Here is a 20434-nt window from a genome sequence, read left to right as displayed (position 1 = left end):
TGATGCAGAGTTTATTAACAATCATGAACTGAAACCAAATGAACCTGCACCATCCAACTAAGTCTGGATCCCCCTCAAAGACCACTGCTTTACAAAAAACTACATCTCTGCTTTCAATAACAATAATGTCTTGACTTGTTGCGGCTCTGTCTTGACAAACACAGGCTACTTTGGCGGTATCGTTTTGAGGAGGCTTGGCGTATTTCCGCTTTACGTACATCCCAGTGGAGAGCGTGCACTGTGATAGGTCTCCTCCTTTGACAAAAACAGCTTGTGTCCAATAGGATTTTAGGGAAGAAGAAAAAAGAGCAGACCTGAAAGTAACGAGTACTTTTCAGCCTTCCTAGAAATTTACTCGAGTAAAAGTAAAAATATTTGTCTTGGAAATGTATTCAAGTAAGAGTAATAAGTACCAAAGAAATCTAATACTCAAGTAAAGTACAAATCCTCTGGATATGTACTTAAGTACAGTACTCAAGTAAATTTACTCCGTTACTGTCCACCACTGCCAAGGCGTCAAGAAAAGCAGCAGAACCGTACTGTAAATCTGACATCCACAGATAGTTAAATGACTGCGTTTGCAAAGTAAATAAATATAATTAACTAACATATATGACTAAAGCTTGGATAAAATGAAAATTCAGGATGCTGATACATGCAAATCCGTAGACTGAGCTGTTGACAAACTGAAGCTATGGAAGTACTTGGATTCCAATATTAAAAATGATTCAATTTAACTGAATCCAAATTGAATTTTAAAGTCAATTATGTTAGATTTGTTTGAAAATGCGACTTCTACCACAATGTTATCATTTGATGGAATCTTGAATGAAAAACATTTAAATAGTCAATGATTTGATCCAGCTGTTCTCAATATGTTCAACTTTCCTTGGAAATGTAATGGGTGCAATTTTGAACCTAAAGTAATCAAGTTAAGCCTGCTCTTTTTATCTACTTTCATTTTTTTCAAGCCTGACCAAAAAAAAAACATGTTGCAACTGGCTCCTATTTCATATATTTCAGGGTTCATATACGTACATCTGGAGGTCGCTCTGCTTGTTTTGTGAAGGAGAGATTTCCTTCCTGCTGCAGATGTTTCGGTCTGCAGCCTTGAACAGTTGCATTGTGGGGTCATTTCCTGTTTTGCTTTTAAATCCAATATGCAATAGACAGGACAACGATTCACATCTTTTTTAATCGACTTTAGAAACTGTTAATAGCATCGTTTTTATGTGGAGCAACTTGAAGTATATATATAAAAAAAGAAGAAAAAAACAGGACATATTTAAAGTATAATTTCATTCCCAAAATAAAGAGAACAGCAATTAAAACCAAAATGTAAGTAAGAGCAACAAGTGGGACATAAAGTATGAAATTGGGTCATATTATCAGTGTGACACATGGCACGTCTGGATCACAGATTCAAGTCTTTGTTGTGTTTTTTAATCATTTCATTTCACATCAGTCTGGTGCATTCAGCTCTGAGATCAATACAATAACTGCTCTCATGTGTCGGACTTCTTCACTGCTCTTAACGAGAGACATGTCAAGGTTTCAGTGTTCGACGAGTCTCGTTTGAGCCGCGTCCTTGTTCATCCTGGGAGGAGGTCCTCCTGACGGCGAGTCTTGTCCAGAGCAGCTCGGCTGCCAAAAAGAGCTCCATTCAGTCGCTGCCTTTATCCGTTCATCTCAGGAGGACTCCTTGTGCCCTTTGAAATGCTTTGATCACTTCAGAGCGGCTCAGCCCCGCATTTTCATGTCACGAATGGCCTCAAACCCCGAACTCAGAGGTCCCAACTCTTCAATCTCTCCTCCTGTGGTTTCTCCTCAACCCTTTTTTATTTCCACACAACTTTGATGCTGCTTCTTGTCTGGCTGCTGCATGTCGTCGGTGTCCATCCCCACCCCTGATCAGATAGTCGTGGCTGACTTGACTTTGGAGGAAAGGACCTGCCTGAACCTCCGCTTCAGCTCCTGCATGTTGGGAGATTTGGGCCTGGCCAGGTGGAGGCCTCCCCTCCTTTTCTCGCCGTTTCCACCCCCGAGGGCTCGAATCACCTGGTGAACAGAAGTGAAATTGTTTTATATCGGAATTGTTTTGTAGTATGTTGGTGATTTGGTGGTTATGCCAACACTTTTAGCTCTAGTGGAGAAAGAGGACCTTGCTAAAGACTTGGCTGTACGCAGCTTTACCTTAACCTTCTGCTTTTTATTCTGCTCTTTTCTTTTCTTTTTATATTTTATTATATTTGAACTCATAAGCTACCTCACACTGTGCAATTTTTCTATTTCCTGTCCATAATGTCCCAATATTCCTTACCTATCTATGTGCAATACTCTTCCATCCTTTCAGTGCAATATTCCTCCACCCATTCATGTACATTTTTATTTTATTCTCCCATTCACTCTTTTCTTATAGTGTATATATATATATTTATGTTTACTTTTTTTGTTCATTTTTGTTGTGTACAGTTTACTTGCTTATATAGTCTTGCATTTGTTTTGCACTTTGACGGAGCTGCTGCCTAATTTCATTGTAGAAGTATAATGATAATAAAGGCTTTCTATTCTATTTCTATTTCTATTTCTTTTTCTCAGAGCAAGAAAATCCAAAAATCTAAATGTTCACCACATCTAGAATCTACATGATGAGCTTGATGGAGCATTTAGCTCCTTTAGAAAAGGTCTAGTCTAAAAACAGAAAATGATTTAGCGGAACAGGAAAATTAAGCAAATGACAATGTTGCTTCACACTTTAAGTTCTCAGCACTTCCTAAAATTTCCGAGACAAGACCAGAGCTTCTGGTTAGCAGGCTGCTGCCGTGTGCAACCGGCTGACACTCTCAGCTTTTAGACTTTGGACCGTTTTTAAGATAAAGCTTGAGATCCACTGTTTTGAAAAAGCACATTGTTCTTCATTTATTGTGCTTTGTTCCACATGTTCTTTTATTTGTACCAATTCTTTGGGGTTTTACAGTTTTTAAACAATATTAATATTATATTTTATTATTACAAAAGTGCAAATTATAATTTGCACTTTTTTTTTTTTCACCTTTTGAATTGAAAAATGTGCCATATAAATAATTAGAGTTGACTGTTGACATCTACATGATCTGTGAAGGAACAAATCTTTGGTAACGCGTTCATGGAAAAATATAATTGTTTAGGAGGTTTTTTTTACAGAGGTTGGCAGTGATGTTAATTAGGATTTCATTATACTTCTTTTTAAAAGATCCAGTTACGTGTCTTCTGTCTGCATCACAAATTATACTGGATGTAATTTAGTCTTTGATCAAATAAACAGGACTATGTGTGCCTAAGACTTTTGCACAGCTTTCATTTGAAATTTCAGCAGAGCTGATGTGAAATCGAGGGGCAGTGTGCGGTTGTCAGAGAAGGGTGGGCTTTTTTACGAGGGTCAGCCTCCCAAGCTCCAGTTTTCACAGGAAATACACAAATATGGGAAAGCCAGTGGAATTCCACTTGCTTTTATACATGGGAACTTTAAAACAATATTTTTAAAGCCAGAACGGCTGATTATGTTGGCCTACTGAATACGGATCGAAATGTTGAAAACATAACTTCAACACAGACTTTTAATTGAGCTTCAGTCAGTCACCAGCTACACCTCCTCTCCCTTTCTCCACAGGCCACGTAGAAGTTCATTTAGATATCCTTATTAGGGCATTGCATTCACTTCCATTCATTCTGTGCAACCAAACCCAAAGCTTAACCCAAACTTTAACCGTTACCAGTTTATGCCTAACCCCTTCCCCACACTAATCCCAACTGACACTATGAGAATCCCTGCAATCATCTTCGCTGATTAAAAGCATGCAACATCCTGATAGCTTGACCAGATTGCTTCCATGAGGACAAGTCTTTTGTAAACACAGCTCCTCATCAATTAAACATTTCCGACCAACAAGCAAAAAGATAAGGTCCCACCTCCTGGCAGAGATGGAGGAAGGCGGCGTGGACTCCCTCGTGGTTCTCCCTGGCCGAGGCCTCAAAGTAAACCCCTCCTGCAGGCAGAGGCAGTGTTTAGATCAGGACCGCTCTCATTTTCCTGATAACACTCCACATTCCTCCCTCATTAGGCGTCATGCAGGATATAGTTTAAACACTCAGGCGCACAGGTGGAAGCCAAAGATCAAGGAGACAAACCAATAACAGTCTCAGGATGCAAATAAAACTTTGTGTTCCTGAGTATTTTGGCAGCTTCGTGTGTGGGTGGCTCCTTTTCCTCTAAAATGGTTTAAGTAGGTTAGTGAATCAGCGCTCCAATAAAGATCTATCAAATCCCTTAAGATATTCCTTTTTTAGCAAATATATACCAGAAGAGAATTAGCAGAAATATTCTGAACAAGTCTCTGAATGACAAGACAGGAAGTGAGGGGATCATTATCTCCTATGAACCACAAATATTTACTCTTTTCTTCTTCTTTTTTTAATTTGAGATAATGCAGACAGTCTGCTCTTCATGTCATACCAACACATTAAATGTTTTTTAGAGATGCTGCAAACAAAACTAAATATATTTCTTCTTTTTGCACCTTCTGGCAGGACTAAACAGCTTACTTTATTTGCTATAGGCAAGGCAAGTTTATTTGTTTAACGCATTTCGTGTACAAGACAATTCAAAGTGCTTTACATAAAAAGGTTTTGAAAAATGTATAAAATGTCAAAGAGTTTAAAAGCAGAAATTTAAGACGGATATAAGCTAAAAAATAATTACACAAATGAGATGCAAGCAATAAAGGTTGCAGTGCATTATGGGGGATTAATGAAATGCAGCAGTAAATAAAAAGGTTTTCAACCTTGAATTAAAGCAACCTGAGAGTTTCAGGGGCCCTGATGCATTCTGGGAGTTTGTTCCACAGACAGGGAGCATAAAAACGGCGCCTCATCGTATTTGGTTCTAACTTTGGTTCCAGAACGTAAGACATTAACAAAACTGTGACTTCATTGCATTATGCATTCTTTGCATTGGTTCTGGAATGTGGTGGCTATCTGGGCCAGGATATGGCCTGGCCCAGATATCAGATTGGGAAGGGGACCAGAGAACACCAGAGAACCAAGAGGGTTTCTAACCATAGGAACGTAGCAGAGTAGTATAATTTGTTTCATATTGAAACAAAAAACACAATAAATGGAAGGAATTGGTGCTCTTCTAAAAGTGTAGACTCTCATCATATGTAGAAATATAGTCTTGTGGTATATTTTTAAAATCCCTTTGCAATGCTAGAATAACTTATTATTCACCATTAATAGAAGATGGTAAAAATAAACCAATTTTTTTGTTCAGCACTGTAGCCAGGCTGACAAAGAGTCATAACTCTGTTGAGCCGTGCATTTCTGCAGACTCTCAATAGTGAGAACTATGAGTTTAATTAGCAGTAAATATCATCAGAGTTTGAGGGCATTTCTACAGCTTAAGTAACTTTCTAAGGTCCTGACCTGAGTCTAGACAGTTTTACTCCTATACACCTCCCTGAGCTGACCTCAATCTTCAGTAAAGCAAAACCACCCACGTCTGTTAGACCCCATCTCAACTCGACTGCTCCAAAATGTTTTCTCCTTTACTGGTATGTCAATATTGGATCCGGTCAACCTATCCTTAAAATCAAGATACTGTGTGCAACGCAGGCTTTTGGAGGAGGGAACGTCTGCCATGATGCACCATTACTATGGAGCCAGCTACAAGTTTGGGCTGAAGAAGTTGACACCATCTCCATCTTTAAAACCAAATTTAAAACATTTCTGTTTAGTAAAGCCTATAGTTAGTGTAAACTCTAGTGTGTTAGGTCCAACAGTCATGGGTGCAGCTACAGGACAAGAATAGAGCAGGCTTGTCTTAAACATAGCTTTGTCCTAGATATGCTGCTTTAATCCTACGCTGCAGGGGGACACTACCTTGATCCACTGAGTGGTGCTCCTCAGCCTTCTTCTCTTTCTTCAGCTCAAACCAACGTTATTAATTAGAAGTATCTGATTGCACGCCATTGTTCTTGTAGTTTGTGTGCTGATCTGCTCTCTATTTTTCTCTTCTGTATATGTTTGCAAGTCAGAGCTTCCAGAGCTGCATGCTGACCTGCAGTCCCCACCTCTGACCACCTCAGTGTTTGCTGCAGGTTGTACTGGCCCTTGACCTTAATACTTAATGCGACATAATGATCATCTTGTTAGAGCGAAATATTGGCATGCTATCAGCCTTTCACACATAGGACATTTTTTGTGGTTGGTATTATATATATATATATATACATATATATATATATATATATATATATATATATATATATATATATATATATATATATATATATATATATATATATATATATATATATATATATATATATATATATATATATATATATATATATATATATATATATATATATACAGTACAGATCAAAAGTTTGGACACACTTCCTTATTTGTCTGTACTGATATATATATATATATATATATATATATATATATATATATATATATATATATATATATATATATAAAATATGACAAGAAGATGGCACAACGGCAGGAGGACGTCCCACCTAGTGAAGCTGCTAGCGTCTCGCCTTCATCTGCAGGCACTTGTCGGGCTCGGAGCAGGTCGCTCTTGTTGCCAACCTGCAGCAGATTACAGATGATAAACATTAGATTATAGGATTAGGGTTAGTAGGTGTCTCGTCTGCTTTAAATCGGAGAAAAATACAGGGGTGGACAAATTGTACTCTTACACTTCACTGAAACACAATGAAAAAGTTGAATTCCTTCCGAATGAATAATACAATAAATAGCTGCATGTCTTTAATACGCAATAGAGTGAACCAATACAAATTTGAAAGGACAGATTTTTATTTAATTTACTAGCATATTCTAAAATAATTGGGACAAATTTGTCGGTACCCCTTAAATGACTAGAAATCATGTTATTACTGTCATGTCTCAAGCTAATTTTTTAACCTTAGTTAGTATAAACAGTGTCACCCGTGCAGCCTGTTTAAAGGGGGAAAACTTCACACTGAACACGGCAGAGGAGAGAGCTGACTGAGCTCCAAAAATCATAAAGAAACATGCTTAAGTATCGTTGATGCTTCATCTTCAAGCTTCATGTCATTGTCGACCGCGACTGGAACTAATAAAAACAGACCGCATGGAAAAAGATCTGAGAGAAAATCCACTATTGAAAGGAAAAACATTAAAAAAAAAAACTAAAAGTGCATGTTGACAAGCCACAGAGTCTCTGGTAGAATGTCCTCTACAATGATGACAAAAACACTGGAGCTTTTTGGAGTTTTATTTTCACAAATGGAAAGTTAAATACCCACTGTGAAACATGGATGGGTTATTGCAAGCGTCAACAATGTTGTTGCCAATAAAAATGACAAATTAACTTATAACCACAGAGCCTTGTGACAGTCTGACATGGGGACAGGACTACAGTAACTCAAAGTACTTTGCTTTTTTGCAGGAAGATGTTTGATTGATAGCTGGTATGATGATCTTATCAGCGAGGGACAATCCAAAGTATCAGAAACAGCAACTGCCATGAATTGCCACAGTGAAACTCCTCAGTTACCGTACAGTCACACGAGTGGCAAGACTTTCCAGTGCCGTGACACTTCAGGTTGTCCCTGGCCCGACAACACGCTGTTTTCTTGGATTTCCTTGCACCCAGACTGTATAGCTGCAGACAGTTTAATTAGTTAACCCTCATGTCGAAGCCAAATAGGCCAACTCGTATGTGTGAGCATGGCCCGCCTGGTGTTTTTTGGGTTTGCTTTCGTGCATCTGACTAAGGGGGTCTCACAGGAAGCTATGCCTCAGTTGCAAAAAACACAGATCTTCTGACAGGATAATCACCCAAATCATACAGTTCAGAAAGCACTAAGAATGACTGATTTAAAAAAAATATAAAAAATGTCTCCCTGAGCCCTGAACATCTATGAAAAATGTGAAAAATGCCCTTTGGGCGGCCTTGAAACTTTGCACAGACATTACTTGTTGGCAGTGACTACTGACAAAGGTTGTGCAACAGACTATCAAGTTAGGTTTGTTATTATTTTTGCCCCAAACATATTCATTTGTTTCATTAAATCAAATATTTAGTTGAATCAAAACCATGGAGTAAACTAGGATGACTTCTGTTTACTCCCATCAGTTTCAAGTTTCATGACATATATAGTTGTGTGTTTTCATGGAAGAGTAATACATTTTTCCACATCTGTATTTTGCCTGCTGAATGAGAAAAAAAAAAAACATAACTGACCCATTTAAATCATTAACTCAAAAGAAAAGTTGCTGAAAAACATTACTATTTTGTAATACTGTCTTAACATTTTGAGATGAGCAGACGCCCGTACTGACCAGTATGACGGGTATGTTTCCAGAGGGATGTATGCGCCTGACGTGCTGGTACAGAGGCTGGATGGTGCGGTAGCTGTTGTGGTCTGTGATGGAGAACACCAGCACGTACCCATCTGCCCAGTAGATCGACCTGCATGTCCAGTTGGTAAAGAACACGAGCTGAGTGCATTGACTTGAATTCAAATCCAGTTCACATTCATGAGACTTCAGTCTGACCTGTTGATCTGCTCCTGGCAGTACAGGCCTTCGGCATCGTCCTGGCGAGACACACGGACAAACGGTGAGTATATGTGAGCAAGGGGCCATGTGGTGATTATTACTGAAGGGGGCGGGGGGATGAATTACTCCAGACACACACCAGCTGTTTCACCTTCTGAACTTGTGCTTCAAACCCACAAAACCACCCGGCTGTCAAATCAGGAACAGGTCTCGTTGTTTTCTCGACTCCTTACCGAGCTAAATGTGTTTTCTGCTACGCAAGGAGGCCCCGCTTTCAGTAGCGCTCAGCAGCAACCTCTCATGCGTTCGGCTCTGCACACATGCCTCTTCTTGCCTCCACACATCATTTTGCATGATGTCTGAGACCCGATCCATTCTGGCGGAGGAGACTTCCACCCCCCCCACCCCCCCGACTCTTGGCTTTATGAACAGCTGGTGTCGGGCAGGTTAAACTGTGTGACATGCTGCACTCATTAAACTCATCTCTTCCTCGCTGTTTAAATACATTCCTGACATTCTTTGAGAAACATACTCTATACTTATGTGCAGACGTGGAAAAAAAAGAGGTACACCCTCCTTCAATTGTTCCAGGTCACTTTTAAGCCTTCTACTGTGTTCAGACTGACTATCTGCACCATATCTAGATAGATTTGATGAAAGTGTGAACAACCAGAACACACTGTGAAGCGTGAATTGTCCAAATCTCATTGAAACCACACACAGAGCTGCTTTCAAATGTATTTCCATTCAGGTTTCCACAAATGCTTCCCCAATCTGAGTGGTCGAGCGGCTTAAATAGGACTTCAAACCGGCATTTTCATCATTCTCAACACAAACAAAAACGACATCTGCCAGAGCGACAGAGGCACGGTGGACAGTCGACAGCACGATGACTACAGGCCGTGGATGGCTGCTGATGGAAAACAATACATGCTGTCTTTGTTACTGTTTTGTAACTTGTGGAAAAATTTGTACCACGGCTTCACAATCAGTTGGACGAAGTCAGTTTTGGTTTGTTTACATCAGTTTTGAGTTTGTAGGCTGATTCACCCCAAGATCAGACAGTGTTTTGCTCAAAGTAAAAAAAGAAGAAGAATAGAATCAACACAAAAAGGAATGTGGCACAGCTGGTTTTACTAAACACTATTGTCCAAAATAAGGACAAATTAAGGGGAATTTAAGGGGATGATAAAGGAAAATGAAGGTGTAGAAAATAACTAAGCCAATTATTCAAAGAAAAGAGATTTAAAAAAAATCCTATTTAGATTATTGCAACCAAATGTGTAAAAATGAACTATTAAAAAAAATAACCAGTGTTTTATTTAAAAGAGATACTGACTGGGAGGCAGACACATGGAGGCGCAGGATCCGGTAAACCACTCACAATTTGTAATTTCAAAACACCAAGACAGTCATGGCCATATCATAACAATACATGTGGCAAATTGTCAGTCTACAAAACTACTTTTAAGATGTCAAAGTTCAAAATTATTTCAGTAAATTCTCACAGAATCTAAAGTTGGTGCACATTTTACTTAAAAGTTATCATGTTGGTTTTATTATTGTATATCAGGACAGCTTTTTTCCTTCAGAAGGAAGTGGACATGACCTTTCACCTACAAAGCACCTCTTACTTTAGTTAAATCACTGCTGATGATATTAAGATGGGCTTTTACTCTCTTAAAGAGCAACATGATAGCAGGTACTAGGTAAATGCATGTTTATTCACAACAATTGAGCTTTAAATACTAATATGAGAACGTGCGGGAATTGTAATTCACTACTCTACTAATAGAGCCATTTTAGTCAGGTTAATATCAGCTTTCTCTATTTACTATGTAAACAGTATATACAGTATGCTGTGGATACTCTATTTCAAAAATAATGAAGCGGATGATTACTTATTGATCATCAATTTAATCACATCAAATCCTTATGGACTGAAAATAAATCTATATTTAATGTTCTTTTGCTTCTTAAATTATATTCATCTTTTAAATCCCAGCCTTTCCAGTGAAGTCACAAGTGAAACACAGCAGCAGGCTCTGTTTCCATGAGTTACCTGGAGAGACACACAGGGTGTGTCCTGGATCTGAAGCGACACTTCCTCCCCATCCAGCGTGACCTTTCTGGAGTAGAGCGCCCCTGCAGAGACAGAGGTGGATAGATCGACAGATAAATGGATCCGTAGGTTGATTTGTCATCTGCAACAGAGGGAAGTTTTGCAAAAAGGAAATCGTACAGATGAACAGAAACTCACCTGTGTTTGCTTCATAATCCCCAATGAAGCGCTTGGTCAGAAACCTGACAATCAATGCTAGAAACAAACAAAGTTCCTCAATCAGAGATGCAAACATTGTCAAATATTGCAAAATATTCAGAACTACTGCAGAATATTGCAACTTTTACATTTCTCTTGCAGCCTTTTTACACATCTTGCAGACTTTTCCTGCTCAACTTCTTTTTAGCTTTCATCCATTTCTCCAGCAAATGCTATTTAAAGTGCAGTTAAAATGCAGGTGTGGAACCGAGAACAACCATAATATAAAACTTTCCTTATCCAGTCAGGTTTCCAGCCACACCAGAGCACTGAGACAGCTCTAGCAAAGGTCCTTAATAATATCTGCTCCAATACAGATAGTGGAAACATTTCAGTCTTGGTGTTACTGGATACTCTCTCCATTCGACACAGTCGACCAAAACATCTTCATGTTGAAGAACTGGGTGGGACTTTCTGGCACAGCACTTGCCTAGTTAAAGTCCTATTTAAAAGACGGGGACTATTATGTATGTTAAAGGAGACTATAATCCAATTCAAACATTGATCAAATGCATTGATGAAATTAAAGAGTGGATGTGCCAAAACTTTCTTTATCTAAATGAAGATGCAACAGAAATAATAGTGTTTGGAGCCAAGGAAGAAAGATTAAAAGTCAGCACTCAGCTTCAATCAATAAAGCTAAAAACCAATAGCCAAGCCAGAAATCTGGGGGTGCGAAGTCAGCCCATTATCACCTAAAGAACATATCCAGGATTAGGGACGGGCGGTATGGACTAAAAAATGTATCACGATTATTTCTGGCATTTATCCCAATAACGATAAAAATGACGATAAAAAAAATACCATTTCAACTCCACCTTTTTAACTATAAATCTATCTCGCTCTCAGATCCGCCATGTTTGTTACACAAAAACGTCATCAACAGGAATTTATCTTTCTTTCTTTCTTTCTTTCTTTCTTTCTTTCTTTCTTTCTTTCTTTCTTTCTTTCTTTCTTTCTTTCTTTCTTTCTTTCTTTCTTTCTTTCTTTCTTTCTTTCTTTCTTTCTTTCCTTCCTCTTTTCTCCCTTCCTTCCTCCTTTCCTTGTTTTCTCCCTTCCTTCCTTCCTTCCTTCCTTCCTTCCTTCCTTCCTTCCTTCCTTCCTTCCTTCCTTCCTTCCTTCCTTCCTTCCTTCCTTCCTTCCTTCCTTCCTTCCTCCTTTCCTCCTGCTCTTTCCTTCCTTCTTCTCTTCCTCTTTTCTCCCTTCCTTCCTCCTTTCCTTGTTTTCTCCCTTCCTTCTCCCCTTTCCTTCCTTCCTTCTTTTTTCCCCTTCCTTCCTTCTTTCCTCCTGCTCTTTCCTTCCTTCTTCTCTTCCTCTTTTCTCCCTTCCTTCCTTCCTTCCTTCTTTCCTTGTTTTCTCCCTTCCTTCCTTCCTTTCTTCCTTCTTTTTTCCCCTTCCTTCCTCCTTTCCTCCTGCTCTTTCCTTCCTTCTTCCCTTCCTCTTTTCTCCCTTCCTTCCTTCCTTCCTTCCTTCCTTCCTTCCTTCCTTCCTTCCTTCCTTCCTTCCTTCCTTCCTTCCTTCCTTCCTTCCTTCCTTCCTTCCTTCCTTCCTTCCTTCCTTCCTTCCTTCCTTGCAAAAATCAGCTTTACACAAAAACATCATCAACAGGAATTTATCGTTTTTACCGCGACATGACAAATTCTTATCGTGAGGATTCTTTTGACGGTATATCGTGAACGGTAAAATATCGCCCATTCCTATCGAGGATTAAAGGACTGATGTCTTGTCCAGCTTTTATCTTCAGTAGACTGTAACGTTGGTCTCAGGGGTCTCCCTAAAACATCCATCATACAGCTGCATTTAGTTTGGAACGCTGCTGCCCGTGTCCTCACTAAGACCAGGAGAGTGGACCATATAACTCTAGTTCTTAGATCTTTACACTGGCTTCCTGTCTGTCCCAGAACAGATGTTAAATCCTGCTGCTGGTTTATAAATCTCTGGATGGTCTTGGGCTAAAATACATCTCTGATCTCCTGGTCCATTATGAATCAACCTGAACTCTCAGGTTGTCAGGGTCACACCTACTTTCTGTACCCAGCGTTCACCTTTTATGCTCCCCACCTGTGGAACAAACTCCCAGAATGCATCAGGGCTACTGAAACTCTCAGTTGCTCAGTTTAAGTCAAGGTTGAAAACCTTTTTATTTACTGCTACATTTCAGTAATCCCCCATAATGCACTCCAGGCTTTCCATGTCTCTTTGTCTTTAATTTCTCCTTTTGAACTCTTACTTCTCAATGCTTTTAAAAAAATATTTGTATGTAAAGCACCTTGAATTGTCTTGTACATGAAATGTTCTATAGAAATAAACTTGCCTTACCTTATCACAGAGACACAACATTTAAAAACAGACTGTGGCTGCCAAGAAAGCAGGACATGTAGAGCTTTTATAGATAAGTAAGCATCAACCTCTTTGTTTTTTCTCCTTTCAACTGGCAAAAATGCAGCTATGAAACAGCGTAATCGTTTAGCTAATTTGTCCAGTTGACGGTTGAAAGACAAACCTGTGTGAATCCACAAGCTGAAAATATTTTTCCGTGCATGTAATGTTTGATATTAGGGCTGGGCGATATGGACCAAAAGTCATAACTCGATATTTTCTAGCTGAATGGCGATACTTGATATATATCGATATTTTTTCTGTGCCATAATTGGGGTTTCCCCCAAAGCATTATAGCATAGCATCTCTGTTAGCTTCATTTTTTTTCTGAGGCAAATCCTTAAAAAAACAGTCAGTTTTACAATACAATGCCTCGTGCCAAATGTCACACAGGTTCCTTTATTAACAGAGGTCTGCACAATATCAAAATGTATAAAACAAATGAAATAAAAATAAACTCCCTCAATATATAGAATAAAAATGCTTCTTGAATAAAATAAAACAAATATCCCTTTCCTGCATAACAATTAAATTAAAATACACTGTGCAATTAATACAATGTAGACAGTAACAGGCAGACTTTTCCACTGAGGTTGACAGTTGTGCAAATAACAAAACATTTGTGCAAATTTCAAATAAAACATTCAAGTCAATTTATCACAAAATAAGCTATATCAAAATCATTAAAAAAAAATAATTATTTTTTTAAAATCAATATAAACGATATTGTCTCGTACCATATCGCGTTTGAAAATATATCGATATATATTAAAATCTCGATATATCGCCCAGCCCTGTTTGATATGAACAGTTGTAGATGTGCAACAACATAAGATGTGCACTGTCAGCAAGAACTTTTCAGGAAAATGTTTAGAAATGACTCGTATCGCTGCAATGCTTATCCACAAGTACGTATAGCACCTGTTGATGAACACAAGACATCACCACTGTATTAGGTCATACTTATCTTAGCTAAAATACCTCAAAAGCAGCGAGCATGGCCGTAAGTGAGTTTAATTCCACATCTGTCTGGATCCGGTTGTTTGCTTCAATCGTATAGTAATTGCTGAGGATGTTGGGAAAAATCGTGGGACTGACAAACAAAAGACCACCTAGGGACCGCTTTTTTTCTTACTTTTAGTTTTAGCAGCTTGATCTTGCACTTGTTGGTTATGCTTAATATCAGTATCACTTAGCATTGCATGTTCTTTGTTAGGTTAAAAGATTTAAACTCAAGGTTAAGTCCTGTTTATTCTGTAAACAAGGTTATGTTTAGGAAATGATTATGGTGTTTGTGCAATGAGAAGCGAGACATTAGATAGCGAGATGAAAATATACAGTTTTAGTCATGAAGTTGTGGAAAAGAGATTATCCAAGTGCAGACAGCAGACATGGGATGGACAGATCGAGAACCGAGAACTCTTTAATAAATCTTAGAAGACGAAAGTATTACTGAGCAGGAGATATGAAGAAAGCTGAAAACAAACTGAGCTTCTTTAACTTCTACTCTAACTTCTACCACAAAGTGAACAAATAGGTTCTGTTTTTGGTTTGAAGAAAAATTGTCTTTTCAAATTCTCGTAAACTGCTAATAATCTGTGAATCACTCACTTTCTCCAGTCAGACAAATTCACCACTTTTAGTTTGGCATACTGACTATTAATCTCGTCATTGAAGTGTTTAGTCTATTCTGCCTATTAGTGACAACCACTGTCATAACATCAGACCTCACTAAAAACATTGAACATAATACAAATCTGTCTGAAATAAAACAACCAGAAATGAGCTGTAATTCATTGAACTATTGGCACCACCTGAACATTTAGTCGCAGTACACAACTAATTATTATTCTTCTTTTCTATTTTGATGAAGAACTTTATTCCAGGGGAATGTGTTCATTGGTAAAACCATAACAAGAACATAATTACAAGTGATCTACAACTCAACATGATCCAACATTAAGACCCTTTCAAACCCATTTTTGCTAATTACTTCTTTCTTTCTTTCTTTCTTTCTTTCTTTCTTTCTTTCTTTCTTTCTTTCTTTCTTTCTTTCTTTCTTTCTTTCTTTCTTTCTTTCTTTCTTTCTTTCTTTCTTTCCATTTTTTTTTTGCAGGAAACATATCAATTATGCATTTCAGATAAGTTCCTGTGCATGAACGTTAGCCATACTCTCTATAAGATTTTTTTTTCAAACATCAATTAAATATCCCTTCTTCTTCAAGGTGTAATTAAATAGGCTTACATCAAATTACTGAATGGATCAATAATAATCTAGAAAACACAGCACCTGAGTACATTTACATATGACTGCAACTTGTAACTTATTAAGTACATTTTGAAGAGTTAACATATGAGCTAAGTTACTTTTAAATGTAAATAGTTTTATTTTTATGCCGACTTGAGCTTAATTAAGCCCCATTAACGAACCTAGTTGAGGATACTTACAATAAAGGAAAAAGGCGAATTGTCGCCTCCTGTCGGTCAGCGGTGGTAATTTATTTAAACTTTTTTTTCCCCAATTTTTTTCTTTTCTTTTTTCATTCTTCTTCCAAAGAATGAAAAAAGAAAACCAACAAAGACCAATTCGTACTTAGTGTGACAGCTATTCCTAACACTACCGAGGTGGTTGTTTTCTGACTACTACAACTGCACAAATGGACTTCAGCCTCTCTGGAAAACTTCCCGCATATACATTTATTGGACGTGTGGAGATCTGTCCACTCATACCGGTTTTCCCGACGTTGCTCGCTCCCAACACCACGATCTTCACCGTCTTGTTGGGCACGCAGTCCAGCAGGGGATACTCCGGTATGGGGACCAGCAGAAAGTTGGCAGAGCCGCTGCTGTTCATGGTTCCCGGTGCAGGGTCGCCCGTCTGCCGCATTTAGATCCCCCTCTGCCCCCAGATCTGCCCCCAGATCTGCCCCTCTCTATCTGGTCAAATAACAACAACTCCGGTCCGGGGGAAAGTCTCTAATGCCCCGGCAGGGACGCACCGACAGGACCGCTGGAATACAACCCTCCTGTTGCTTCTTTCCTCAAATTGATCAATATGCCTGTTTGGACCAAATTCCTAATTGTTATCCATGCATCCCATCTCTTGTTGAAAGTATTCCTCGGTTGAATGAAAGGAGACCTCGGCCGATCCGTGGATGTGACACTTAAGGCACATTATTGATGTGTTTTAAGGCGTCATTTCCCCGCAGCAGCTGCAGATGACTGCAGCAGAGAGAGGGATGAGAGGGAGGGATGTAGACCGTGATCCGTCCCCTCGGATATTCCCGTGGGACCAGGGTGAGCTGGGCTCTGCAGCCTCGACCAGGGCTGCTGCTAGACTGCTCAGGGGTTAGGGTTCATGGCATGTGAAATCAGTACTCGAGTTGTAAAAAATAATCAGGGGGGATGGTGGATTTTATCATATGGGGACAGATAATTTGTGCTGATTACAAATAATATAATATATTACAAATAATAGCACTGACCAAAACACCTGCAGAAATACTGCAGGAATTACATAGCAGCAGTTAAATGCAGCCTTCTGTAAGCTTTAAATATCCACTTGGCTTACATCAAATACATCAAAACACAACAATCAAAAACAGTTTTCTGAACTTATCAATATGACTCTGTCCTTCACAGGATAAGTAAAATGGATCACTGCAAAAACTCAAAATCTTAACAAGAATATTTGTCTTATTTCTAGTTAAAATGTCTCGTTTTAGTTAAAAAAAATCTCATTACACTTAAAACAAGACTCATCACTGGAAAAAAAACAACAATTTTCACCTGTTTCAAGTAGATTTTCACTTAAAATAAGTAGAAAAATCTGCCAGTGGAACAAGATTGTTTTGCTTATAAGATAAATCTTGTCGCACTGACAGATTTTTCTAATTATTTCATGTGAAAATTTACTTGAAACAGGTGAAAATTGTCAAATAACAAGTTATTTTTCTGTTGATGACTCTTGTTTTAAGTGTAATGAGATTTTACTGTTTATTATTATTTTCGATTTCGGTTTCGGCCACAAATTTTCATTTTGGTGCATCACCACTAAATACTACTGCATTGTTCCAAAATTATTAATTCTGTCTCAAATTATTCTAGGGGGGGACAGCTTTACTAATGGGGGGGACTTGTCCCCCCTGTCCCCCCCTGTATTTTTGCCCCTGTTCATGTCATATGAAATACATCTAAGTAGCTGTCACCTCCATGATTATAAAGCAATAATTGAATGCACTTCAGGGTTATGTGAAATACTTGGGAAAGTACGGTATATGTCTCTGTCTGTGACTCCCTCACTTGTTTCTCCTTGGTCTCTTCTTTGTTTTTTCTTTATCCTGCTCTTTCTTTATGATATTGCCATTTTGAATATTTCCCTGCTGCTAGAAAGAAACAAGAAAGGCAGTCGGGTGGCATTGCTGTGACGTCATTCTCTCACCTGAACTCAGTCTACTGATATAAAAAAACAAAAAAACAAACTCCATAGTCGTCCATTTGTGATGAAAAAAAAACGATATTTTCAAAAAGTGAGGGTTAGATCCAAGATTTCCACTCATTGCCTATTTTGTATATGTTGTATATGAAATATGATGTAAGGAACTCAGGCTTTGTACAAATGCCAGATACAACAAACAAATACTTAAACAAGCAAACAGATAAATGCCAAGACTAATATGATGTCTCATGTGCAGATTTGTAAATGGGATTTTTGTAAATTAACCACCTTGCGTTTATCATGCTGTGCCGTTTTCTTCAATACATTTTATTGAAAAAGTCAAGGTTTTTGATCTATTTCACTTACAAACTGCACAAATTGTCACTACTTTTCATATTCAATTATCTATTATTTAGGGGAAAAAAATCTTAAAAATCGGTTTATGTCAATATCTTTACTATTGCAGTTTAAAAGATATTCAATGCAACTCCGGTTTGCACTAGCTGAGCTAAAATAGACATATTTGATGACCGTCATCACCAGAATCTTCCACACCAACCCACACCTGGTCGTGGCGGTCTGTTATTACAATTAAAAGCACCGCAATCCTTCTCCGAGTGCAGAAGTAATCTTCACCAAATGTGCTAAGCAGACAAACGTGATGACAGCTACTTACTCTTACTCAAACAAAAAGTGAAAATGGAAGGATGGTTCCTGCTCATGACTTTTGTGCTGAGAAAATTATTTGAAGCTAAAAGGTCATATCTCCTCTTTTACCACACTGATTTACAACAAAAAGTCATTTAAAAGTTTACAACGGACCAGGGAAAGTGACTGGACGTGCAGTGAGAGACTGTTGTAGAGTCCTGTTTACGCAGAGGACCTCACATGATCCACACATGCAGCCAGAGTGCTTCAGCTCTGGTAGTAGGCCTCTCAGACAAGAAAGAGTTTCAGGATATCTTTTTAATGACTTTGATGTTTAGATATTGCTACAACAGTAACAGAATGGAAATCTCATACGTGAATTGTATCAACTGGTTGAGCCAAGAATCAGGGTACCGGTTGCTGATACTGCAGGAAATCTTCAGAAGCACCACAACAAGATATTCAAGTCAGTTGTTGATCTTTTGTTTAGTGCATAAGTGAAGCTTCTGTTTTCCATGACAATGCCCTATTACATGTGGTTCAGATCTGCCGGGAATCTCCCAACCTGTCTTTATCTGAGCTGCGGTTTTGGCCATAATGAACGGCTGTCATGCTCAATGGATTTAAAATGCACTCTTTTTGTTTTGTTTTGACTTACCTCACCCGGATATTTATTTATATTCTCATACAAATTAGAGTCATCATTGAATTGAGCTGAAGTATAACGCTCATTTCAAGTGATTGACCAAAAAAAAAAACAAGCAATGAAAAATATCAGTAGAGTGACTTTAGTATTCAGTAGTAAAAACCTTGACCTTTGGAGACTGAAACAATAAAACTAGATTCAAACTGTAACAGAAAAAGTCAAAAATTGTTAATCAATCAACAAAGTAATTGTTTTCATAATTTGCAAACCTGCATGAAAGCTCTTTGGATTTTTAAAGTTGTCTCATTCACATTTCTGCAATTAAATTAACAATATATACTCACTGAAACATTAGTTTTCAACCTGAGTGCAGCGTGAATGTAGTGAGTAACCTAATTTCACCACACGAGATAGTGAAGTTCATAAGCACCGCCCGTCGCGTTTAGCCCCATGACTGGAATCGAATGAACCCAGTGAGTTGTGAGTCGGCGACACTCCCTCGCAGCTCCAGACTGGACGTTCGGAAACTGTAAAATCAGATGGAGAAAACGCTAAAAAAAACGGAAACGAGATTCTTTGACTTTCAAAATATAATCAAATATGTATACGGTATATAATACAGTATATATATAAAACTATAGTTTTATAATTTTTTTTAGACTCAGCCAGTGTCAGTAAACAGAAATACATTAAACTTCAATTGTATTTAGAGCATCAGTAACATCAATTGGTAAACCAAAGCAAATTACACTTTTTCAGCCTCTATAATTATTGCAATGATTAGTTTGTAAATCTTAAGAAGAAAAATTATTCTATTAAATTATTAATTAGATTAGTTTAGATTAGATTGTCCTTTATTCCTCCATCAATGGGGAAATTCGCTTTGTGCAGCAGCAGTACACACACACACACACACACACACACACACACACACACACACACACACACACACACACACACACACACACACACACACACACACACACACACACACACATGCAGCGAAGGGATAAAAAAGTAAAAAATATATATTTACAAAATATAAACAGTATATACAGTACATTGGAATTAAAATAAAATTAGTGCAGTACGAGAAAGAAAGAAAAACAGTGCAAAAAAAACAGGTATATAAGGTAGATAGGTAGATAATTACTGCAGTAATAAGTTTGTAAATCTTCAGAAGAGAAATTATTCATACATTTAATTGAATAAGTGTTTTGGTCAATCCTCTCTGAATAATGTGAAAAATTAATACCAATTAATACCAATTAGGTCTTGAATTTTTGTATTTCAGAATATGCTACCTGGTATTTATATATATATATATATATATATATATATATATATATATATATATATATATATATATATATATATATATATAGAGAGAGAGAGAGAGAGAGAG

At 37.9% G+C, this 20434-nt stretch overlaps 1 protein-coding gene across 1 annotated transcript; it reads right to left on the bottom strand.

Moving 5' to 3' along the window:
- Positions 1 to 229: 229 nt before the first annotated feature.
- Positions 230 to 16531, bottom strand: rasl11a (RAS-like, family 11, member A). Its single transcript, XM_061710086.1, has 8 exons — positions 16028 to 16531; positions 10859 to 10915; positions 10661 to 10743; positions 8596 to 8636; positions 8380 to 8509; positions 6564 to 6639; positions 3949 to 4025; positions 230 to 2058 (listed from the first exon to the last, which is right to left on the bottom strand). Exons 1-8 carry the CDS (start codon positions 16182 to 16184, stop codon positions 1912 to 1914), a joined length of 768 nt encoding a protein of 255 aa, XP_061566070.1. The 5' UTR covers positions 16185 to 16531; the 3' UTR covers positions 230 to 1911.
- Between the last annotated feature and the right edge of the window lie 3903 nt (positions 16532 to 20434).

This window comes from Cololabis saira, chromosome 20, assembly GCF_033807715.1.
Source record: "Cololabis saira isolate AMF1-May2022 chromosome 20, fColSai1.1, whole genome shotgun sequence".
Taxonomy (NCBI): domain Eukaryota; kingdom Metazoa; phylum Chordata; class Actinopteri; order Beloniformes; family Belonidae; genus Cololabis; species Cololabis saira.
Note: the sequence above shows the minus strand (reverse complement) of the source record. Positions and strands in the feature narration are given on the sequence as shown.